The 21,800-nt window shown below is 43.3% G+C and overlaps 1 protein-coding gene across 1 annotated transcript; it reads left to right on the forward strand.

Moving 5' to 3' along the window:
• The first annotated feature begins 10,926 nt into the window (after positions 1-10,926).
• Positions 10,927-19,109, forward strand: Ecrg4 (ECRG4 augurin precursor). The gene is made up of 5 exons (XM_077792014.1): positions 10,927-10,958; positions 11,246-11,519; positions 15,825-15,872; positions 18,238-18,395; positions 18,766-19,109. Exons 1-5 carry the CDS (start codon positions 10,941-10,943, stop codon positions 18,925-18,927), a joined length of 660 nt encoding a protein of 219 aa, XP_077648140.1. The 5' UTR covers positions 10,927-10,940; the 3' UTR covers positions 18,928-19,109.
• Positions 19,110-21,800: the final 2,691 nt, after the last annotated feature.

Genomic DNA, 21,800 nt, shown 5'->3' on the forward strand with positions numbered 1-21,800 from the left:
AATATACCTCCTGTTGCTTTTCTTTCCTCTAGTGCTCGGTATTCTCTTTTCCCTCCATGGATCTTCTTAGCCTTTCTTCTGACTCTTTTCCCCGTTCATCTTTGTATGTCTTCCTCCCAGGCCTGGGCCTCACGGATGTGCCTCATGGATGTGCCTCATGGATGTTCCCTGAGACTGTGGTGCTGTCTAATTCTGGGGATGGCACTCAGATCTGAAAAGGGTACAGTTGAGGCTACAGACATATGGTCACAATCTCCGTGTGTTGTGAAGCTTAGCTGGATGATTCTACCTCAGGACTCTTCCGGATTCAACCAGCAGCTGCATTCCGGTGGACAGAACACCACAGGCCTCCTTTCATGTGGCTCGCTCTTTGGAAGGGTGGCTAGACTTCCCAAATGGCAGCTGATTTCCAAGGGGGGTGGGGGGGTAGGATGGGGGGAAGAGAGCTGCTGGTTCTGTTAAAGCTGGGAGGTCTCAGAACATCACTTCTCTGTGTTCTCTTGGCAAGGATGGCGACCTTTTCCTGTAATGGACACAGCTAGTGAATACTGCAGCTTCACACAGTCCGTCACAGGTACTCAAATCAGCCGTTATAGCCCTGAACAAGCCAGAGATGAGAATACTTCAATGCAGGAACCTGGTTGGGCTCCAATAAAACTTGATTTACAGAATCAGGCAGCAGCCAGATGTCACCTGTGGAACATGGTTTGCAGATCCTGCTACTGGGCAAAGCAGTCCCAAGGGCGGACCAGAGGTAAGAGGTGGGGTGTCAAACAAGAAGGAGAGGACCCGATTCTGACATTGAGGAAGATCAGACGGCTCAGGGCTAGCACACGGTCTCTTGGGCTATTTGCTAAAGGAACCCAACATGCTGAGGGAGGCTGGCAGTTTCTTCTAAACTTGTTGTGACTGTGGAGGTTGGAGCAGGTCACAATCTCCGTCGAGCAGGCTTCGGGGCATTCTCTGTAGCTTAGCTCTGTTTAGTGCAAAGGAGAGGACTCTGTGACACAGGGTCACCTCTGCAGAAGCACCCCCTGCCACAAAGATAGATTCTGCAGCCTTCCACAGTTTATTACACCCAGAGAAACTTCTGAAAAGGGCCTTCACTCCCATGTCAGGACCGTGCACGTAGAGGAATGCAGAGGCTCCTGCCCTGGGGAGGTTGAAAGACTTGGTTGGGAAAAGCCCATTGAGCTCAGCCTCTTTTCTTCCAGGTGGTGGTGCTTTTGACTGCGATATGGCTGCCTTGCAAAACTGTCAGCCCCTGGGAGGCAGAGAGACCTGTTGGCCCTTGTGTTCCTTGTGCCTCCCCTGATGCTTGGCACAGGGTATCTATTCAATGCACATCTGTGAAGGGAGAGATGGTCTCACAAATCACTCATCTTTACGATGGAGGTGAAAAATCTGATAAACAGAGACCCTCCTCAGGGACATAGCCATCATCACCCACCTAAGGAGTTACTGAATAATCATGAAAAGGTGTTCAGGCAAAGACACACAGATCCAAATGTTCCCAGAAGTTTTATTTGTGAAAACCAAAGAGTTGAGACAATCCCCATGTACATCAACTCATCTATGAATAACTGAATAAATGTCACTGCATCCATGCAATAGAATCACCACTAAAAGTCACCAAGAAAAGGAAGCCATGAATGATACATACAAAAACAGGGTGAATTTGAAACCATTAGGTTATAAAGAAGCCAGACACAAAACAGGCCATCCTGAAGAGATTTTGGAAAAGGCAAAACCAGAGTGGTAGCAAGCAGGCCAGGGGTTGCTGCAGGCAGAGGGTAGAAAGAGGGGAAGGACTTCAGAGGGAAATGAGGGGCCTTTGGGGGCTGATGGAAATGTTCTGTATCCTGGCTGTGAGTTTCACATACAACTGCAGTCATTTGTTCCAACCTGTTAAATGGCAGAATTATGTTCAGTTGGTTGTATTTCAATTACACCTCAATAAAGTCATTGGAAACTGTAGACGTGTTCAGAGTTATTTTGAAGTAAGGGCAGAGTTGAGAAAAACAGGAATAATTGCATTTATGTAACTTTCTCTTCGTGGTCTGGTTTCCCAGACTATGTTTGGACTGACCCACGTGCAGGGTTGATTCTAATGGAGGGAAGGAAGGTCACAGTGCTCACCCACCATGGTAGCAGGGGCCCCCTGTGCAGCGGTGCCCTGTGATACCTGTCATTCATGCAATGGGGCATAAGCTCCCCCATTCCTTGGACCCTCAAAGTAGAGACAAGACTAATGGAAGGGATCTCAGGGAGCCACCTCTGTGGCACAATCTTTGCCCTTGGAGTCTCTCCAGCAACCACAGCTACCTCACCCCTTTCTGCACCAACAGACAAGAGTGCAAGGCGGAGACGAGGCTGTAAACAGTGACTCGGGAGGACATGTCCTCAGCCTGCAGCTTCCAAAACATGCAACATGAAAAACAACTCCCTCTGCTCTATACACACAGGAGGGTGGGAAAGAAATAGAACAAAGATGAATTCTCACATGGGACATTCCTTAACTGTTGGTAACTAATATTTGAATGTGATGTGAATGGCATTATAACTACCAACAGGGAAACAAGTGTCCTGTGGAAGCATCCCAGATGAGACAAGATGCTTGAGCAGAATCTTAAGATGGAGAAGCATGTTTTTCCCTCACCCTGGAACCATGAGTTTGAGATTATGAACTTTATATAAGACACATTAGAAACTACGTATCAGTCATACACATTTTTGCCAATACTATTTAGAAAAAAATTACTAATCTTGAGTGTTTCTGTCCTTAAAATGCCTGTTCTGAGACAGCTTTCAAGCAGCTTCCCAATGTAATTCCAGTCTGAACTTGACTGTATGTGTGCTGATTCCCAGGGAGTCTGGCAACCTGCTGAGGGCAGGATCCAACCAGGCCTCTCAGACTCTGAATCTGCTCCTCTGCACAGCCCCAAGATGGGGACTGGATCCCTGGAGTGGAGGGTGAGAACGCAGGGCTGATGGTTCAAAACCATGCATGTTCAAACATCATGGATGTTGGTGAACACCGACGACTGACCATCAACACATCGAATCCTCAGGCTCCTCATCTATGACATGAAAGCTCCATTCCTTCTACTCTGCAGGACCTAGGGGATCAAGTTGGAAATCATGAAGTACCTTGTAACCACAGGCTTTTGATGACCAGGAGCAGCCACTTCCCTAGGGAGTTCCTAGAGAATTGTTGAGTGAACACAACACTTGTTATGGATGTTGCCTTTTCTGCATCTTCCCCCCTTCAATGAATGGTGGCTATTGTACTTCCATTTTACCAAGCATACAGTAGAATCCACTTATCTGGACTTTCACTTTCATTGGTTTCAATTGCAACCAACCAAGGTTTGAAAATAGTAAATGGAAAATTTCAGAAATAAGCAATTCCTATTTTAAATTGTGCTCTATTCTGAGTAGCATGATGAAATCTCAAGCCTTCCTGCTCTACACTTCTTAGGACATGAATCATTCCTTTGTCCAGTGGGTCATGCTATATGTGTACCCACTTGTTAGTCACTTAGTAGTCCTTTGCATGATTGACTATCATGGCATCTCAGTGCTGGTGTTCAAGGAACCATTCATTATTTTATTTATTTTATGATTAATCTCAAAGCATAAGAGCAGTGATTCTTTCTTTCTTTCTTTCTTTCTTTCTTTCTTTCTTTCTTTTTTTTTGGAGGGGGAGGGTACTGAGGAATGGACTCAGGGACACTCAACTACTGAGCCACATCCCTGGCCCTTTTTTATATTTTATTTAAAGACAGGCTCTCACTAAGTTGCTTTATGGCCCTGCTAAGTTGCTGAGGCTGGCTTTGAACTTGTGATCCTCCTGCCTTAACTGTTGGGATTACAGGCATGCACCACTGTACCCTGCAAGAACAGTGATTCTTACAATCAGCAAAGCCAAAGAGAAGCCATAATGTGCACCCTTTAAGTGAAAAGCTGACAATTTACCATAGTGTGCATAAGAAAGATGGTAATTGTAGATTTTGGTGCTATCTGTGGTTTCAGGCATCCAGGGTGTCTTAGTATGTATCCTCTATTGTACATTTATTTAAACAAAGTGCCTCGGTGATACAATGCCTTCTTAGGAGGACAGATCTCTGACACTAACTATGGGATAATACATTTACATGACACCTTTAAAATCTTGTGCAAAATAAATAAATAAATCTAAGAATTATTTATATTTATTTATTTCATAATTCTTAGATTTATTTGTCATTTATTTATAATAAATAAATCTAAGAATTATGAATTGATTAAGGGTCATAGGAACTCAAGTTCAAAACAAACAGAACTGAAAAGAAAAAGAAAGGAAGGGAAGGAAAAAAGGAACATTTTTGAAGAATAAAAATGTATCAAACAGAAATCGGGGTGGGGAGCTTTGTAGAAGGTTGAGGGTGTTGTCTGCACTTAGTTGAAGAACCAGTTCTAATTTTGGGCCCTACAAAGAGCCGAGACACACCTACCAAGGATGCCCCAGGAGGCCCAGGACCACAGTTATTACAAAAAGCCTTTCCCACCTCTTTAGGATTCAACAACCGTCAAAAGTTGAAGGTCTGTTGGGTCACTCATAAGGCAAGAAATCACTTAGGTTCTATGGAGCCTGTCAGATCCTGTGGCCCCTGCCTGCCTCATCTCTGGCCAGTTGAAGGCTGTCTTCTCCCAGTTCCTGTCTTTCCCAATTCCTGAGAAGCCTAGAATATGGAAGGACCATCTCGGGCAGGAGGCAGTCAGCACCCTCAGGCTGGATCTCCCACCCATGGAGCTCTAAGCTCCTGCCATGAACCATCACCTGTGTCCAGCTGGTGGAGCTGTGGACCACTGTGGTCCTCCACCTCACAGGGTGCAGGCATTCAGGAAATTCAGGGTTTCCTCCTGTGGGGCACCGTGCTACTCTTCAGTCATGGTAGTCTAGATTATGTCTTCATCGTCTAGCCAGGTTTCAGTATGTTTTGGTTAAAATTCTAAAAGTTAACGTTTGGAAGAGATTGGAAACTGACCTCATTAGATGTGTTAATCTGTTTTAATAATATCTCATCAAACCAAATGCCTTGAAGTTAAGAAGGCTATTTCTCCCAGAGCTCCTTTGGCTACATCCAGATCCCACTGGGAGTTAACACTCATTCTAAGGGGCCATATCTGCCCCGGGGTCTTGGGCATAGACACTAAGGGGCCACATCTACCCTGGAGTCCCAGGCACCTCTCATAAGTCCTGTTCTACAGAGCCCTTCTGTGAACTAGAGACTTGCACAATAAGGACTTTGTGCTTCTCAATGTTTTTTTAGGCTGAAAGCAAACTTTCCCTCTTTCCCACCTTTGGCTACAGTTAGTTAATTTCAAATGGCAAAAGTTATTAAAATTCCAACATGGAAACTTGTTCAATAAACAGGAAATGAGTTTCCAGGACCCACCACTGAGCATGAAATTAACCCCATGGTGGCTGGTCCTCTTGGCTAATCTGAACCCAATGCTGGCCTTTGACAGGGTTTTCTCCACACCATGGTCTTTGCTGGTTACTGGTCCTCACTACTGTGATGAGCTGCCATCCTACATACCATATCCTCTTCTAATATCAAACTTCGAAAAACAAAAAGGGGGTCATATGAAATTATTTCATTTATACCAAAATTGCATAATCTCAGATTAATTCACTTCTAGGTGGTAACATGTATTCACTGATCAATTTTAAAATTTTAGAAAGGGAACAAACAAATGAAGGAGCTAAAAATCCTAAAATCTAAGGGAAAAAATAGACATGGGGGTCACAAATAAACCTAAGAATTATGAAATGATTAAGGGAAAAGAGAGGTCATAGGAACTCAAAAGAAAGGCTGGGTGCTTCAGGCCTGCAGAGGGAAGCAGCATCTGAGCGTGGCCAAAGACAGATGGGTGTGGTGGATTAAAGAATGCCATAAATTCTCTGATGTCCTGCCATTGAGAAATGGGGTCTCTGCCCATCCATTGAATGCTCTTATGTTTTATGGCTGCTTTGACCAATAGAATGCAATGGCATCCACCTGTGAGAGTTTCCCTGTCCAAGACCTTAAGATCCTGGCAGCTCACTCTTTGTCTTTTGGAACACCTGATCTTGGAATTTGTCTTTTGGAACACCTGTTCTTGGAATTGCTTTCCTAAATGCCACATAGGAGAGGCCATATGCAGGTACTTCAGTTGAGTCCAGCCTCCCAGCCATCCCTGCCATGGCACCAGACAGAACTGTTTATGATTCTTCAGGCTGGTCCGTCTGCCAGCTGAGTGCTGCAAGAGAGCTCCCTCAGCACCACATGGAGCAGAAGAACCACCCAGCTGAGCCCTGCTCAAATCTGTGAACTTCAAAACTTCAGACTATAATGAAATAATTGTTTTTGAAACAGTGACCGGGTAACTGAAAAAGTAACTAGTAGACATGAGGTACCAACTCGAGGGTGGGAATTGTGTAAGTGAAGCCAAGAAGCTATGATGGTACCGAAAATAGAATCAAGAAACGAGTTTTGGGGAAACTACAGTAAGTATAGGGAAAATAATAGTGTTGCACATTATAAAGGCTAAAGAGAGAGGCTGAAACTCACGTGTAGGTTACTTTATAGGTTATGGGGTGCCACTAAGACCCTATATTTTAACTTTATTATAAAAATTTATAAACACATAGAAGCAGAAAATAGAATAACGATCCCTGATTATCTTGCTTTGTCTGAGATACTATAATAAAACACCATAAACTGTGTTCCTTATAAACAACAGATACTAATTTCCTACAGCTCTAGGAAGTCCAAGATCAAGGCATCAGCAGATTCAGTGTCTGATGAGGGCTCCATTCTTAGTCCCCAGATACCACCTTCTCACTGTGTCCTCCCATGGTGGAAATGCTGTGGGAGTTCCCTGGAATCTCCTTTATAAAAGCACTAATTCCATTTATGAGGACTATGACCTCATCATCTCACAAGACCCCCACCTCCTAGGGCATTAGGAATTCAACATGTGAATTTGGGATGGGGGGCACAAGCATTCAGACCATAGTAAGTGTACACTTCACAACTGGGGTCCAGGACTGCATAAATGGTTTCCTGGAAAAAAAAGTTTTATTAATGTCACTCATTTCCTGAAATATTTTAAGGCAAGGCCCATACATTGTATCATTTTACTCCAGAATGTAGTCCTAACAGATAAGTGGTTTAAAAAGTAACCACAATATCATTTTCACACCTACAAAAAAATTCATGATCTAAAATGAAGATCACTGTTGGCTTTGTGATCCAGTCAAATTGGGTGTGGCACCGCGTAGGTCTATGGTCTCTGGGGCCTCTTGTGACTGGTGGCGATTCCACACCAGATGCTGTCCTCTGTCCTGTGCTGTGTTTCCTGCAGAAATTCCCAGGTGTGCTCAGCTGATGGCACCCCTATGGGATGATGGCACTTCACATGCTCCTCTGCCCAGGTGGTGTTTCAGAAGCTTGACAGTGTGTGACATGGCTGTGGGGTACACTGGGATCTGTCCAGAATGAGTGAGCCCTGGGCCTGGACTGTGAGGCTGGGGAAAGGAAGACAGCCCACAGTAGAGGAGTACTAGGGTCATAACACAGAGGCAGGAGGGGAGGTGGGTCATGATCACAATTCTTAACATTTATTGAATGCTAAATGTATACGAGGTTCTATCCACGTGGCCTTTTCTCTCTATGCTAGATGATGCTTCCCCCATTTTACAGACCCAGGCCTAGAGAGAAGAGGTGATTTATGATCAGAGGCAGTAGGTGATGCAGAAAGAACAGGAATTAAAGGACTTTGTCCCTGCTAAATCACAGAAATGAGGTCCCTGCATTTGGTGTGGCTTATAAGGGGAGAAAATATGTGTATCATTAAAGGCAGGTAAAGACTGAGGGGAAGAGGTAAGTTTGGGTGGGAGAAAATGAGCTGAGCTTCTCACATAACCACTGAGCACCACTCACATCAGATACGCTTTCTTCTCTCCTCCTTTTCCTTCTCCTCTTCTTTGTCTTTTCTTATTGAATTACAGACTCGTGGGCTCTACTCAAGACCTAGTAGATCAGATTTCCAGCAGTATAACCCAAGAAACTATGTAAATAAGCTCCTTGGGATTTTCAGACCAAATTTTAAAAACAGTGGAGTACAGAATCAGACCAGATTTACAGAGAGGGCCTTGTATGTGGGAGGATGACAAAACATTTTTTTTTTTTCATGGCCTCACACGTTTGGAAAGTGCTCTGCCACTGAGCTACATTGACACTGGGCTGAATCTGCCAGCATCTTGATCTAGTTCTTCCTGTCTCCAAAACTGTGGGAAATTAATTTCTGTTATTTATAAGCCACCCAGGCTGTGATATTTTGTTAGAGCAGCCTGAACAGATTAAGACGCTGAGCAAATACTGTTGAGCAAATACGTAAATGAAAGACAGTTCATTTAGCAGTTCCTAGGTCTCTCAGCAGAACACCCGAGAACCTCTGAAGGTAGAGTGAATTGCCCCCTGCTACAAGACACTTGTGGTTTATCAGCAGAGCTGTTTCCTCATGTGGAACTTGGGGGACACTATCGAACTCAGAACCTCTTACTTAAACAAGTACCCCTAAGGGTTAGGACCTAAGCTCTCCTCTAAAATTGTGAGACATAAAAGAAATCTTCCAAGAATGGGACCAGAATAACCCCAGACCAGCTTAAATGAGAAGGCATGAAAAATGTGAACGAGATAGGCAACGAGAGAGCCCTGTGCCCAGTTTTCTTGGTGGTGGTAAAATGGGGCTCATGATATATATGACAAGAAGCGTGGGGCCCAAGGCATATTCCTCTGAAATGTTATCCAGGCAAACGTGTTCACTGAGCATTTTGAGAAGCAGATATTGACATGGAATTAAATTGAATTGGGTTAAACTGATACAGGCATAATTCCTACCCTTTAACATGCCTTCTCATTAATGAATGTTTTCCAGTTGGTCACTATGATTCTTTAAGAATATTTTTTTTCTTTTTATATCACTGATGAAATGTTTTGGAAGAGGATTGTTCCAAACTGCACTGTTGTGTTGCACATGGAAACAGTGGCTGATCATGTTGTTTCTCAGTCATCATGGTGCATTTGACTGCTGTGCTTTTCCGTATGATGATCTATTCCAACAAAAGCATTACTATAGAGGGCATTCATACCCTTGGTAGCGTTGGAGAGTTCAGTAATTATTTTGGATGCATCATGTCCCACTTAACTGGGATCTATAAAATCTCCCACAAACCATTCTTGTTTTGCTCCTGAACATTGGAGCCCCAGGGGATACCAAGTAGATCCTTTATATCAAATGGCAATCATTTTCACTTTTTTTAGAAAGTATGAACTTAGCTTTGACAAAATTTACTTGTAGTACAATCTTCTCATCACTGCTGTTCCATGGAGAATATGGCTGCTCTGTTGGTCCCCACACCCACCAATGTCAGCTTAAGCAGGCTGTACCTGGCAGGTGAATTCCTTCCCTGGGGAAAGGAGACAAGGTCTAATTCTCAAGAAAAAGTCTTATCACCTTATTTGTAGCTATTTAAAACTCTTTTTCTGTGGGAGCCTTGATTGTCTCATCAACTCAATATATGACTCAAAATAATAATCAAGGTTTTTTTTTAAAAAAATATAGACCATCGAAACTGAGATTTAATGTTTATTTTATCTTTAAGTCTTACAACTATGTGAGTTAATTAATGCTGACTTTTTGCCCCTTTGTTAATCTTTGAATTAACAAAACAAAAACAAAAACAAAATCCCAACAAAACCACCAGTCTGTACTTTTAACTGTCCGTGGGAAGGGAGGGGTTGAGAGGATAAGAAATGTTAAGTGTGATGCTAAAAGATGGAGAAAGAAAAATCTTCCAGGAAGGTGACTCCTAACCTCATTGACTGTGTGAAGTTGGTTCCAATCAGATCCTAGTTAAGAGAGGTATTAGAAGTAAATACTTGTAGAGATATGGGGCAAGGAGGAGGAGCCCCACAAGATAAATAAGATAAATAAGACATAATTAACACACATAATGTTTATTTCTACACCAAACCAAACAGAATTTTGATTTTCTTCCTAGTGGATAAATTTCTTGTCCTCAGGCAAAATTAAATCTATACCCAGTTGCTTTTTATAAATTTGGTCTCCTGAAGGGATTACCAGCATTCTCTAAGATACTTGATGTGTCATGTTTTCTTTCTGGTACCACAGGCTGCCTGTACCTCTGGAGTCATTGTCCTGTAACTCTGAGGCTCACTAAGCACTTTTCTTCTTTAGTTGCCCCCATCTGTCTTTGTGAACTCAAGTTAACAGACTCTTTTTCCTCCTGCCTGCTAGAGAAAGTCAACGGCATAACATGGAGAGCTCATTACAGGGAGAGGTGCCAAGCACTTAGCCACTGGAGGGTTTAAAAAACAAGAAAGTAAATGAAGATTACAGGTCATTAGCTGCCTCTCAGGCAGATCTCAAATGGGAAAGACTAATTTCCCATCACCATCATTTGGTAGAGGAAGTCTAAAGAGAGCTGAGGTGACCTAGTAAAGGCCAGTAAGGAATTTAGGTTTGCTTTTGTTTGTTGCTGTGTGGTAGGTGGAACCCAGGGCCTTGACAGGCTAATCAAAAGCTCTACCTTTGAGCCACACTCCAGCCCAGTCCTACTTGGCTTCTCAGTGTCCTCCACAGTGAACAGGTCTGGAACTGGGTGGGCAGTTCGCATTCTCATCACTCCCCTTTCACACAGCCGGCTTAGGCGGCCTGGAACACAGGGCACAAAGGGGGAGCCCTAGCTCTGCCTCAGAGGTGCTGGTTTCTCAGAGGAGTGGCTAGATGTTTTTTTGCGCTGCAGCTCTGGACCCAGACTGAGGAGTCTTTCATATATCACAAGACACAGCACCGCCAAAGCCATCTTTCAATGCAGCTCAGGAATGGAGGAAATTCCAGAGGTGACCTTATAAGCCAAGGCAGGCAGGAGCAGGGTCTGGAGCCCAGACAGAACCGAGATGGGGAAGCTTATAGAAAAAGATTCGTGCCCAGCAGGAACCACAGAGCAGTCTGAGCTGCTGGGAGGGCGGAGAAAGTGGGCGAGCGAGGCGGTGTCCGGAGCCCCCGAGCTTGGCTGGCAGGGTGGGCATCCCGTGGATGCCTTCTGCCCCTCCCTGGCTGCGGGGAACCTAACTGGTCTTCACAGTTTTGCAGCGGGCTGTGCACGCCACTGGGCTCTCTGTTCCAGGGAGAACTGGCCTCGGTGGCGCTGGGCCTGGAGCCCGCTTGGCTTCTCGCCCACCAGGCGGGTCCCGCCCCCGGCAAGGACACCCGGAGCTCCCGCAGCGGCGCCTGCAGCCCGCTCCTCTCTCTGCGCCAGCCCAGTCTCCCAGGGCAGCAGCTCGGCGTGCACCCCTCGCCCTCCTGCCTACCCACCGCGGCCATGGTCGCGTCCTCCACTCGGCCCGCTGTCCTGGCGCTGACCGGGCTGGCGCTGCTCCTGCTGCTGTGCCTTGGTCCAGGTGAGTGGGGCCCTGAGAGGCGGGGAACAGAGCCTCGTCCCAGGGTGGGGCTGACCCAGGGAGGCGCTGCCTGGGTACCGGCGGAGATGGATGCGGCCTTGGGGCCCAACCTCAGCCTGAACAGGACCAAGAGGTTGGAGCAGAACAAGTTCTATATTTCTGCCAAAGTGGTGTGAAGTGGTGCGCTCCAGCAGGCCGAGAAAGAGAGGCAGGACCAAGGGGCGGAGGGTCCCGGATCTGAGAGGCACCCTTGTGAAAAGAGGTCTGAAAGGTAGCCAGGAGGAGTTTCGGGGATTAATGCAAGGGACTCAGGGGTTTTTAACGGGGGTGGTGTCTGTCCTTGGAGGGAACCGCGGGGGAGGCTGATGGCATCCTGAGGAGGATTCCCTTCCAGGCAGGCGCTGGGCAACAGTTAATATGGTTCCAGTCTGCAAGGCGGAGGGCAGGCCTCACCCCAGAGGGGGAACTGCTCTCCAAGCAGTAATGCTTTACCATCTCTGTCTCTTGGATCTCTCAGAGAACAGGCTGAAAGTGTGGATGATTCCCTGACCATTTTCCATTTAAAGTGCCTTCACAGGCACACTCAGAATGAAGGAAGTGGGCAGGCACAGCTTTCCTGATCCACAGATTCTGCCTTAAGAGCCTCAATCCCAAAGTATATGTTTTGTCCTGAGATACCACCCTCCCCGGGTTTGATCCTTTATGGTTCACAGCTGACCTCCTGTAGCATCTTTGAGGCTACAACTCAGGTATTGGAACCTCAGATTTACTGCTAAGGGACTGGGGCCAGAAAGCACAAAGTGACCGGCTTGCCCACACCTGAGACTGGTGCCTGCTCTGTCACAAAGCAGCTGGGCCCTATCTAATGGAAATAGAAGGCCCACTAGATTGCTCTCTTGTTGTATTTTGCTTATTCAAAACAAACTCCAGGCTGAGGGGACACAGGCAAGGGGTGGGGGTCCTAGAATCTGTAGAATGGGGGGTGGGCAGTGTTCAGGCTGGGGAGGTTGTTACTCTAAATTACAACCACAGGTGAAACTAATCAGTAATCTCCCGTCATGTGATGCATGTACCCCCTCCTCTTTCTCACATTTAAAGAAGCACATCTGAATAAGTCATGTGAATGCTGGCTAGAAGCCATTCATTTCCAGGGCTCATATTTCCTTTAGTCCATGCCAAGAACTTTGCTGTAGAAGTCATTTAAAATATTATCCTCATTAAGTTGAACACATGTGGAAGGTCTTAAGACGGAAAATGAAAATCTCTAAGGAATCCTAAAGGTGACTCCTTATGAGATCCAAAAAAATTTAATGCAGAAAATGATCCCTTCTTGATAAATTTATTAATAGTAGCACCTTCAAAGGGGCATCTTGTAATTCTGAATCTGCTAGGCAATTTGATTCCAGGTAACTAGATTTGATAAATACTAAAGTGCTTATTAACACAGCCTAGAAATAATAACCGATGATGTTGGGATAAAAAAAATGTCTACAGAAAATACATCACATCCATTATTTGTTTTTTATTCCTTTCAGTGGCATAGCTGAGATTTGGTGGAACTCTCATTTCTGGAGCAGTAGTAACAGACATTCGCTGCAAGAAATTGCAGCCTTATGATAAATACCTAAGTCCCATATCTATTTCAATGTAAGACCACATTTCACTCATTAATTGTTAAGCACTTTCACAGAAAGCAAACAGATGGAGGAGTGATAATTCTGTATGCACTACCTGAGAGTTTTCAGAGATTGACAAGTGTTATGCCATTTATGAATGCTAATTTTAGTGCCAAGAAATGTATCAATCTGCTTGGCAAATATTTTCATAGATTTCTTCATTGCTTCTTAAGGTTAGAAGGGAAATTCAGCCTTTAAGAGTAGCCCCACCCCATCTAATCAAATAATTCTCTCTATGGTAGCCTGGTCAAGTACTCAACTCTGTTGATTTATGCTCAGTTGCTCTCAGTATCTCCTAACAGAAACTTCTCGGGCCACTTGTTTCATCTTTTGGTGGCTGCCCAGGCATTGGAAACATTACTTCATGCCCTAATCTAGGATCCAGTGGTCAAATCCTAGTCCTCCTTCCAGAAGTTTATAGGTGTATACCAAAATGCCTTCAATTTTTTCTCCTATTACACATCCTCGGGCCCTAGTCTGCCCTGGACACTCTCCTCTGACCACCACTCCATGTTTTTCATGACCTCTTCAAATGAGAGGTTGTGGACGGAATCAAATATCAGAGCAGTCCCTGATGTTGCTGCAGACACCCAGCCCTCCTATGCAAGACAAGAGAACAAGAAACACTTCTATCCCCCTCCCTTTAGTGTGGTCTCTAGAGATGCTTCCCAAGCCATTTCCATGTCATTCAACCTCTACAAATAGAGGATGGTTATATAAGCATCATCCATAATGGAATGTTCTGAAGAGCAAAAGGAGGCACTGTCATGAATTGATCAGGACAATTGGTATAAATTAAGCTTGGAGAGCTAGAAAGTGTGGCCACTGTACCCATGAGTTATGACAGAAATGCTTGGGAGAAAATAGTTTAGTAAGTTCTAGAAGCTTGTTATCCCATCCCAGAGGCCAGGCCAGTAGGTTCCTTGGAAGGTGAAACTATTGGAAAGGAAGGGGGTAACCCCCAGATCCCAAAGCCTACAGGAGTTAATAGGTGAGGAGGCTGCTTAGAAACCATGGGCTGTGTGAGCAATGTGGTCCAGAGAGGTTTACATTCAAATTTTGTACGCACAGGCACACTAATAATACAGTTCAGCTTAGAGCAGTGAGCAGCCAGCTGGTGACTCTTGTGACATATTTCCTCAACTACGTAGTCAGTTATATAAGCAGGGGTTCTTTTTAAAAAATCTCCCCCTGGTTTTATTAAAGTATTATTGACAAATAAAACAGGAATTATTTTTTTTTCACCAGGACTAGGGATCAAACCCAGAGCCTTGTGCAAGACAGGCAAATGCTCTATCACCGAGCTACACCCCCAGCTCAAAGCAGAGATTCTTAATTTTTTTTGACCCAGAGACTTTTGAGCATTTGGCTTCTAGTCCACCAAAATTGTACCTTTGCAGATGGAGGCACAATTTTCTTTCTCTGGACAATTTAGAATCTGTCCATGGACTGAGGTTAAGAACCCTGTCAAGAAGGCATTTCCCCATGCTGCACCTAGTTTCCAGTTTCTTACACTTAAAGATGCTCTACTCACTACTCAGGATGCTTCAAGTGTTTTCTCTGGAGGCTTTGGGTCCACCTCTCATGAGACAAGTGCAGTTAAGGATCAAATTCTTCTGTACGGTCAATGAGGTGGGTTTTCTTTTAGGACAGACATGTTATTTTTCTATTAAAATAACTGGTCTTATTAGAAACTCTTTCAAAAACAGAATAAATAAAATAGCAAATGATCTTAATAAAGCTTGATTATAAGAGGGGAGGGGAGGGGAGGGGGGATAGGAAGGGCAGCACAATAAAATAGACACTAGTACAGCCCTATGTGTAAACGTGGCTGTATAACCAATGTGATCCTGCAATCTGTACACGTGGAAAAATAAGATTAAGATTACGTACCCCATTTGAATCAAATGTATGATATCTAGATCACTGTAATGTTTTGAGCAACTAAAAAAAATTTTAAAAAAGAAAAAAAAAATGAAAAAGACACCCCCCCCCAAAAAAAAAAGCTTGATTATAGGATGATCAGAGCAAAGTGCAAAACTGGGCTGATTTTTAAGAGAGCTAAAGAATATTCCTTGGCTTGTGGCAGCCCAAGTCCTAATTTCTGCCTTGCCTGTTTTTTTTTTTTTTTCCTTTTCTTTTTGCAACACCAGTCACTGGACTTAGAGCCCACCCTGAATCCAGAATAATAATCATTCTGAGATCCTTAACTGCAAAACCATACTTCCACATAATCTCATATTCTGAAGATTGGGATGAATAGGAACTTGAGGGACTCCATTGGATGGAGGAGTTACACCATGAAGTAAATGATTTCAGGAAGGTACACATGATAGATGGCTGTCCTTCATGATTAGACACCAGCCTCCAAGAATTATGTCACTTATCCCAGGAAGTAGCTCCAGTTGTAATGTCCTTGGTCAGCCATAGTCATCACTGACATTAGCTTCAGGAACCCCAGATTGTTTTCCTGAATAATCAAGAGTGCAAAAAGTGTTAAATATGCAACACTACCAAGCTAGCAATCAAGACAGGGGTCTGAGATTATTTTTTACCAACTTATTTTTACAGTTGAAAATTCAAGGATTCAGTGCAACTCTGAAATTGATTTCTGTTTTTATTCCTTTAGGTGGCATAAGTGCAAATAAACTCAAGCAGATGCTTCAGAAACGAGAAGGTAAATATGCCCCAAATAGATAAGGGATGCATTCTTAACTGGATGGAAATGAAATGATAATATTGAATGTGTCCAGTCTTGTATTTGGAAAATCAAGAGTACTTACTTCTTAAAAGATTTGAAGATATGAAGGGTTTATTCTGTGGGTATGTGGTGTGGTATTTGATTAGATAAATATTATTGCTGGTAAATGTGTGTAGGTTCTTTTTTGGAAAGCTGTCAGTACAACAGTGTCAACTGAATGCTATTTATTTTAGATCCATGAAGAACTTTAGAGCTTGTATCTAAACTTGGGCATATCCTTCAGAGCATGTGAAGTCATTGCAGGAGTGGGCTTAGAACTACATAGTTGTGGCATTCTCTGTAATTAGAAATTGTGGAAGGGCATTTCCATAGGGATACCTTTTAACTGCCAATTTCTGCTGGAAGAAGTGCTTCTAAGATGAATATTGTAGACAGCAGTAAGATATTGTCAAAATAGTCACAAAATATGGGTTCTGGGCCTATTGCCGCCAGGTCAATTGGATCCATAGTGTGGTCTCATGAATGTCATTTTCCCTCTCCCAGCCAGTATATTCTATGAAATTATCCTAGAAATTAAAAAGTGCAACCACATTTCTGATATGAAGTTTGATCACTTATTCTTTCTCCCCCTCCTGGTTTACAGGAGATTCTCATAGGCTAAAGTCTGCTTCCAAAGTGAGGCCCTTAATCACTTGTTCCCATAGTTCTCAGTTGTCTCTCAGGGATCCCCTACAGGTGCCTGGAGTTCAGGTGACCCCTCCCAGAGAAAGTAGTCCCTGGGAGGGGGCTGTCAGCTTCCTTCTGGCCACTCACAGGGCCCTGGATTACCTGGAAAGAAATGTCCCCTCCCTAGGCTGGGGGTGAGCAACTCTCACAGAGCCAGCCTATCAGACGTGAGCAAACTGCTGAGATAATCATGACTCCTGGGTGTGTATCTTTGAATCTTATTCACATGAAGCCAAGAAACACATATTAAGCACCTATTGTGTACAGACCATGCAACAAGCCCTGATGTTTATCCATGTTATTAGTTTCATTATCCCATAAGTTCTTCCTAACAACACCGAGTCTCCTAGGCACATCCTACTGAAGTGGTACCATTTAAGACACTGAGACTATGATGGGAAGACGTTAAAGGAAGCAGTTCAAGCAACAGTTAGTACCTTTTGAGATGCAACAGAATGGGTAGTGATCAGACTATGAGGCCTAGAGACGCCTCCATAGGACATTGTGCCCTTCAGCAGCCTGAGATGAACACCTGTTGCACTGCTAGGTGGGTTTGATCCCTGCTCTCTCAAGGTGCATCCGTCCAGTTCTTTTTTCTTACTTCATCCCCTAAACAAGCACTACATTCCCCTGCTTATATATGAAATGAACATACACTTTAAGCATGTGTGGCACTAAATATCCATTTCTGTTTCCTGAATGAAGAGGCCAGGGGTTAAGCCACCAGCCCCTGCTGAGCCCTGGGCTTCAAGGGATCTTCAGGGGAAGAGCTGAATTTCATTGCTACCCTGAAAAGCTACATGTTGAAAGTGAGTCCCAGTTCTTTTAAGTGGCTGTACACATATAGAAAATGCTGTGAGCAAAGAGCAGGGAGCTGACGACGTGAAGCTGTATTTTCTCAGATGCATGAAAGAATAATCAAGAGGCAAAGCCATCCTGTACATGATGCGGTGTATAAGAGTGGCTACACTCCAATAACAAAAGTTATTCTTTTTTTTTTTTAGTTTAAATTATTTACTTTTTATTTATTTATTTATTTACTTACTTATTTTTTACATACACGACAATAGTGGAATGCCTTATACTCATGATTACCCATTTATAGCACAATTTTTTGTAACTCTGTATGTAAAGTATGTTCACACCAAAATTATGCCATTATACATGTACTCTTTTTTTTTGCATTACAATTCTTATTACACATTCTTGAGGGAAAGGGGAAACATGGAGATTGGATGACAAGTACGTAGGAGGAATAAGTTCCAATGTTCAACAGCATAGCTCTAATGTTCTAGTGACTATAGTTCATATCAATTTGTTACATATTTTATAAAGAACTCCAAGAGAGGAGTTCAAACCTTCCCAACATGAAGAAATAATAAATGGTTAAGGAAATGGTAATGCTAATTATCAACTGAATCATTATACATTGCATGTGTACTGAGTTATCACACTGTACCCCATAAATATGTACAATTACTACGGATAAATTTTAAAAAGTAGTTCAACCCACAGTACGATTCTAGTAACAACAACAACAACAACAACAACAAAACTGCTGTTTTTTAAAAAAAATCATTCTTTGCAATTTCGGGGTGGAAATTGCTCATTTCAGCACCTGCTCTGACTGAGACAAAAGTGGCCATGGATGAGAATAGAGCCAAAGAGTTCCTGAGCAGCATGAAGCGCCAGAAGCGGCAGCTGTGGGACCGGACTCGGCCAGAGGTGCAGCAGTGGTACCAGCAGTTCCTCTACATGGGCTTTGACGAAGCGGTGGGTGCACTTTCCTGCAGGGTGGGCTGGTGGGGAGAGAGGCCGGCTGGGGAAATAGGACATAAGAAATGAGACATGGCTATTTGGTTCAGTCTATTTTCTGTTGCTGGGTCTGGGTATATTTACAACTAGTACAACAAAAGTTTTAAGGTGGAGACATGAAATCTTTTAAGGAAAAATACCCCTTTTTGGTATCTGGTCATGTTGATATCTGTGTATAAGAACATTAGGAGGAGATAGTTATTCATAGTAAGCATTATTAATCATTGAAGAAAATCCACCATAGAGAAAAGCCATTGGTAAGTTGTGATTTTTAGGGGACTGTGTGTCTTTAAATCCATTCTCTATCATTCTTTCTCTTTTCCTCCAGAAATTTGAAGATGACATCACCTATTGGCTAAATAGAGATCGAAATGGACATGACTACTATGGTGATTACTACCAACGTCACTATGATGAAGACTCTGCCATTGGACCCCGGAGCCCCCATAGCTTTAGGCATGGAGCCAGTGTCAACTATGATGACTACTGACCACCACTGCCACACATGTACACGAAACCCAAGGTGCTTCCCTTAGGAATCTCACAGTCCCTTACTCTATGCGGTTTCTGTTGTGCTTTATTTCAGTGGATCTTTTTAACACAGTTTTTGTGACTTAGCGCCTTTTGATATTTCATGCAAGCTTCTAACAATATATCATTTAAAACTGGAAATAAAAGCATTTTGTCAAAAATAGAAGTCTCAGAATTTATTTGGATGAAAATTAAGCTGGTGCTGATTCTTGTTCCTCTGATGTTTTAAAGTTGAAGCATCCTTTGAGAGCCATTATGATCACAGCAATTTTTACCACATCCCAGGAAGACACTGTAATGAACAAAGAGTTCTTCAATTGATTAAAATGCAGTCTATACTGAGTACAAAATATAAAACCAGGAGAAAATCTAGTTGAAAATGATTTCCAGTTACAAGACTTGATTTGTAGAATTCTAATTATTCCACAGGCATTGAAGGCTTTTTGGATTCCAGCCCCTGAGCCACAGCTGGACAACCCAGGAAACAAAGCTAGATCATTCAGGAAATGAAGAGCAATAGAAAATTATCTGAAGTTAAGTTGATTCAAGTGCCATGCTCATCTAAAAATTAAAAAAAAATCAAACTTTTTCAAAGAATTTATGAAGATTAAAGAATATAATTTATATTATATTAAAAAAAATATGGGGCTGGGGAAGGGAAGGAGGAAGGAGGTGGGAAGGAGCGGGGGAGGACAGTGAGGAACCTGAGCCCTTACTCATCACAGGAGGCAGAGCTGCAGAGGGCCTGCAGGGAGGAGATGGGCAGCTTGGCAGGGCCAACTTTGAAGCACTCTCACACTTCCAGGGGAATGTGACAATCTAATGAAAGCCTTTTCCTACTTTTCCACTAAAAGACTCTATATGCCAAATTTGTTTATTGCCTCTGAAACACACTCTCCTTCATAAACCTTAGGTTAAAAAAAATAACCCTGGATTTAGCAGGAAACACTGGATTCAGCACAAGTGGTTATGGGCAATTACATATTAAAGTTCATCTGTTTCTTTCTTGGGAATACTCATATGACTTTTATAAAAAAATTGTGATAATATATGATGACACAAAATTTACCATTTTAACCATTTTTTAGGTGTACATTCATATCATCACCATCCATCTTCAGGACTTTTCCACCTTCCCAAACTGAAATTCTGAATTCATTAAGCAGTAATTCCCCAAATGGCCCTTTCCCTGGTTCCTAGTGACCACCACCTGGTTTCTCTCTCTATGAAAGTGACTAATCTAGGTTCCTGGCACAAGCAGAAATGTACAATATTTGTCTTTTTGTGTCTGGCTTATTTCATATGGCATGCCTTTGAGATTCATCATGCTATAGTGTGTCAGAATTTCTTTCCTTTTGAAGGTGTAATAACATTCCATCATCTATGCCATATTTTGTTTATCCACTTATGTCAATGCACACTTGGGTCACCTCCAGCTTTTGGCTATAATGAATCACGCTGCAACGAGAACGGGTACACTAGTATGTCTTTGTGCCCTTGTGTTATAGTTTGGATGTGAGGTGTCCCCCAAAGCTCACATGTGAGACAATGCAAGAAAGTTCAGAGGAGAAATGATTAGGCTGTGAGGGTCTTGACCCAATCTTAACCCCCTGATAGGGATTAACTGAGTGGTAACTAAAGTGGTAGGGTGTGGCTGAAGGAGGTGGGACTTGGGGACATGGCTTTGGGGTATATATATATTTGAATCTGGTGACTGCAGTCTTTCTCTGCTTCCTGATCACCATATGAGCTGCTTCCCTCTGCCACACTCTCCACAAAGAAGTTCTGCCTCATGTTGAGCCCCAAGGAATAGAGCCAGCTGTCCATGGACTGAGACCTCTAAAACTGTGAGGCCTCTAATAAACTTTTCCTCTCTTAAAATTGTTCTGGTCAGATGTTTTAGTCACAGCAGTGAAACAGCGGACTAAAACAGAAATTGGTACCATGTAGTGGGGTCTTTGCTGTGACTAACCTGACCATATGGTTCAGAAGCTTTTTGTATATTTTGCACTTGGTGGGAGGAATTTTGAGATGCTTACCAGTGCCAGCTGAAATGCTTTAAACTGTTGTAAGTGGAGCTTAATGGCTGATTCTACTGGGAGCTCAGAAGAACAGAATGCCAATAGGATCATGCACAGTGAAGACAGGGCCCAAGAGGCTTCAGAGAATGACTCTATTGGAATTTGGACTAGAGGCCATTCCTGTTTTGTTCTGGCTGTTTTGTTTCTGCATTTTGTCCATGTCCTGAGACTTTCTGTGAGGCTGATTTTAAAAGTGATGAACTTCTTATTTGGCAGAAGAAATTTCTGGACAGTATAGCATTCAGCAAGTGCTATGGGTACTACTGGCAGCTTTTAGCCAAGTTACTATGATATTCAGGAGCAGAAAGCAGAGCAGAAAGATTCGAGAAACTTGAACTTGACAGGCAGGAGTAAAACTGGGGCTAAGGAAGTTGTAGTTGTTAAAGACATTACTGCCACTACAGAAATGCTAAAGATTTTGCCCAGAGACAATTAGAAAAATGGCTTAAGGGCATCTCAGAAGGGGCAAGACCACTTCTATCTCAGGCTCAAGGGAGTAAAAGTGAAAATTCTCTTGAGAAGAGACCAGTCAGAAATCCTTCTTGCACAAAGGTGCCTAGAAAGTTTTTTCAGTGTGCTCAGCCACCCAAAGTCTGCTGCAGCTAAGGTCTCTGGAGGCTTGGCTACTGCTCAAGATGGCGGCAGACCTTGGCATCAACCATGTGGTGGTACTGGTTCTGCAGGAATGCAGGATGCTGGAGTTAGGGGGTCATGGAGGCTTCTACCAAGATTTCAAAGGAAGGCTTTGAAG

This window comes from Urocitellus parryii, chromosome 12 (genome assembly GCF_045843805.1).
Source record: "Urocitellus parryii isolate mUroPar1 chromosome 12, mUroPar1.hap1, whole genome shotgun sequence".
In the NCBI taxonomy this organism is placed as follows: domain Eukaryota; kingdom Metazoa; phylum Chordata; class Mammalia; order Rodentia; family Sciuridae; genus Urocitellus; species Urocitellus parryii.

What these genes read in the sequence shown, in the direction of transcription:
- Ecrg4 (XM_077792014.1), top strand. An exon ending in GCTGCTGTGCCTTGGTCCAG is followed by an intron (nt 11,520 to 15,824) that starts GTGAGTGGGGCC and finishes TTATTCCTTTAG; the next exon opens with GTGGCATAAGTGCAAATAAA. An exon ending in ACATGGGCTTTGACGAAGCG is followed by an intron (nt 18,396 to 18,765) that starts GTGGGTGCACTT and finishes CTTTTCCTCCAG; the next exon opens with AAATTTGAAGATGACATCAC.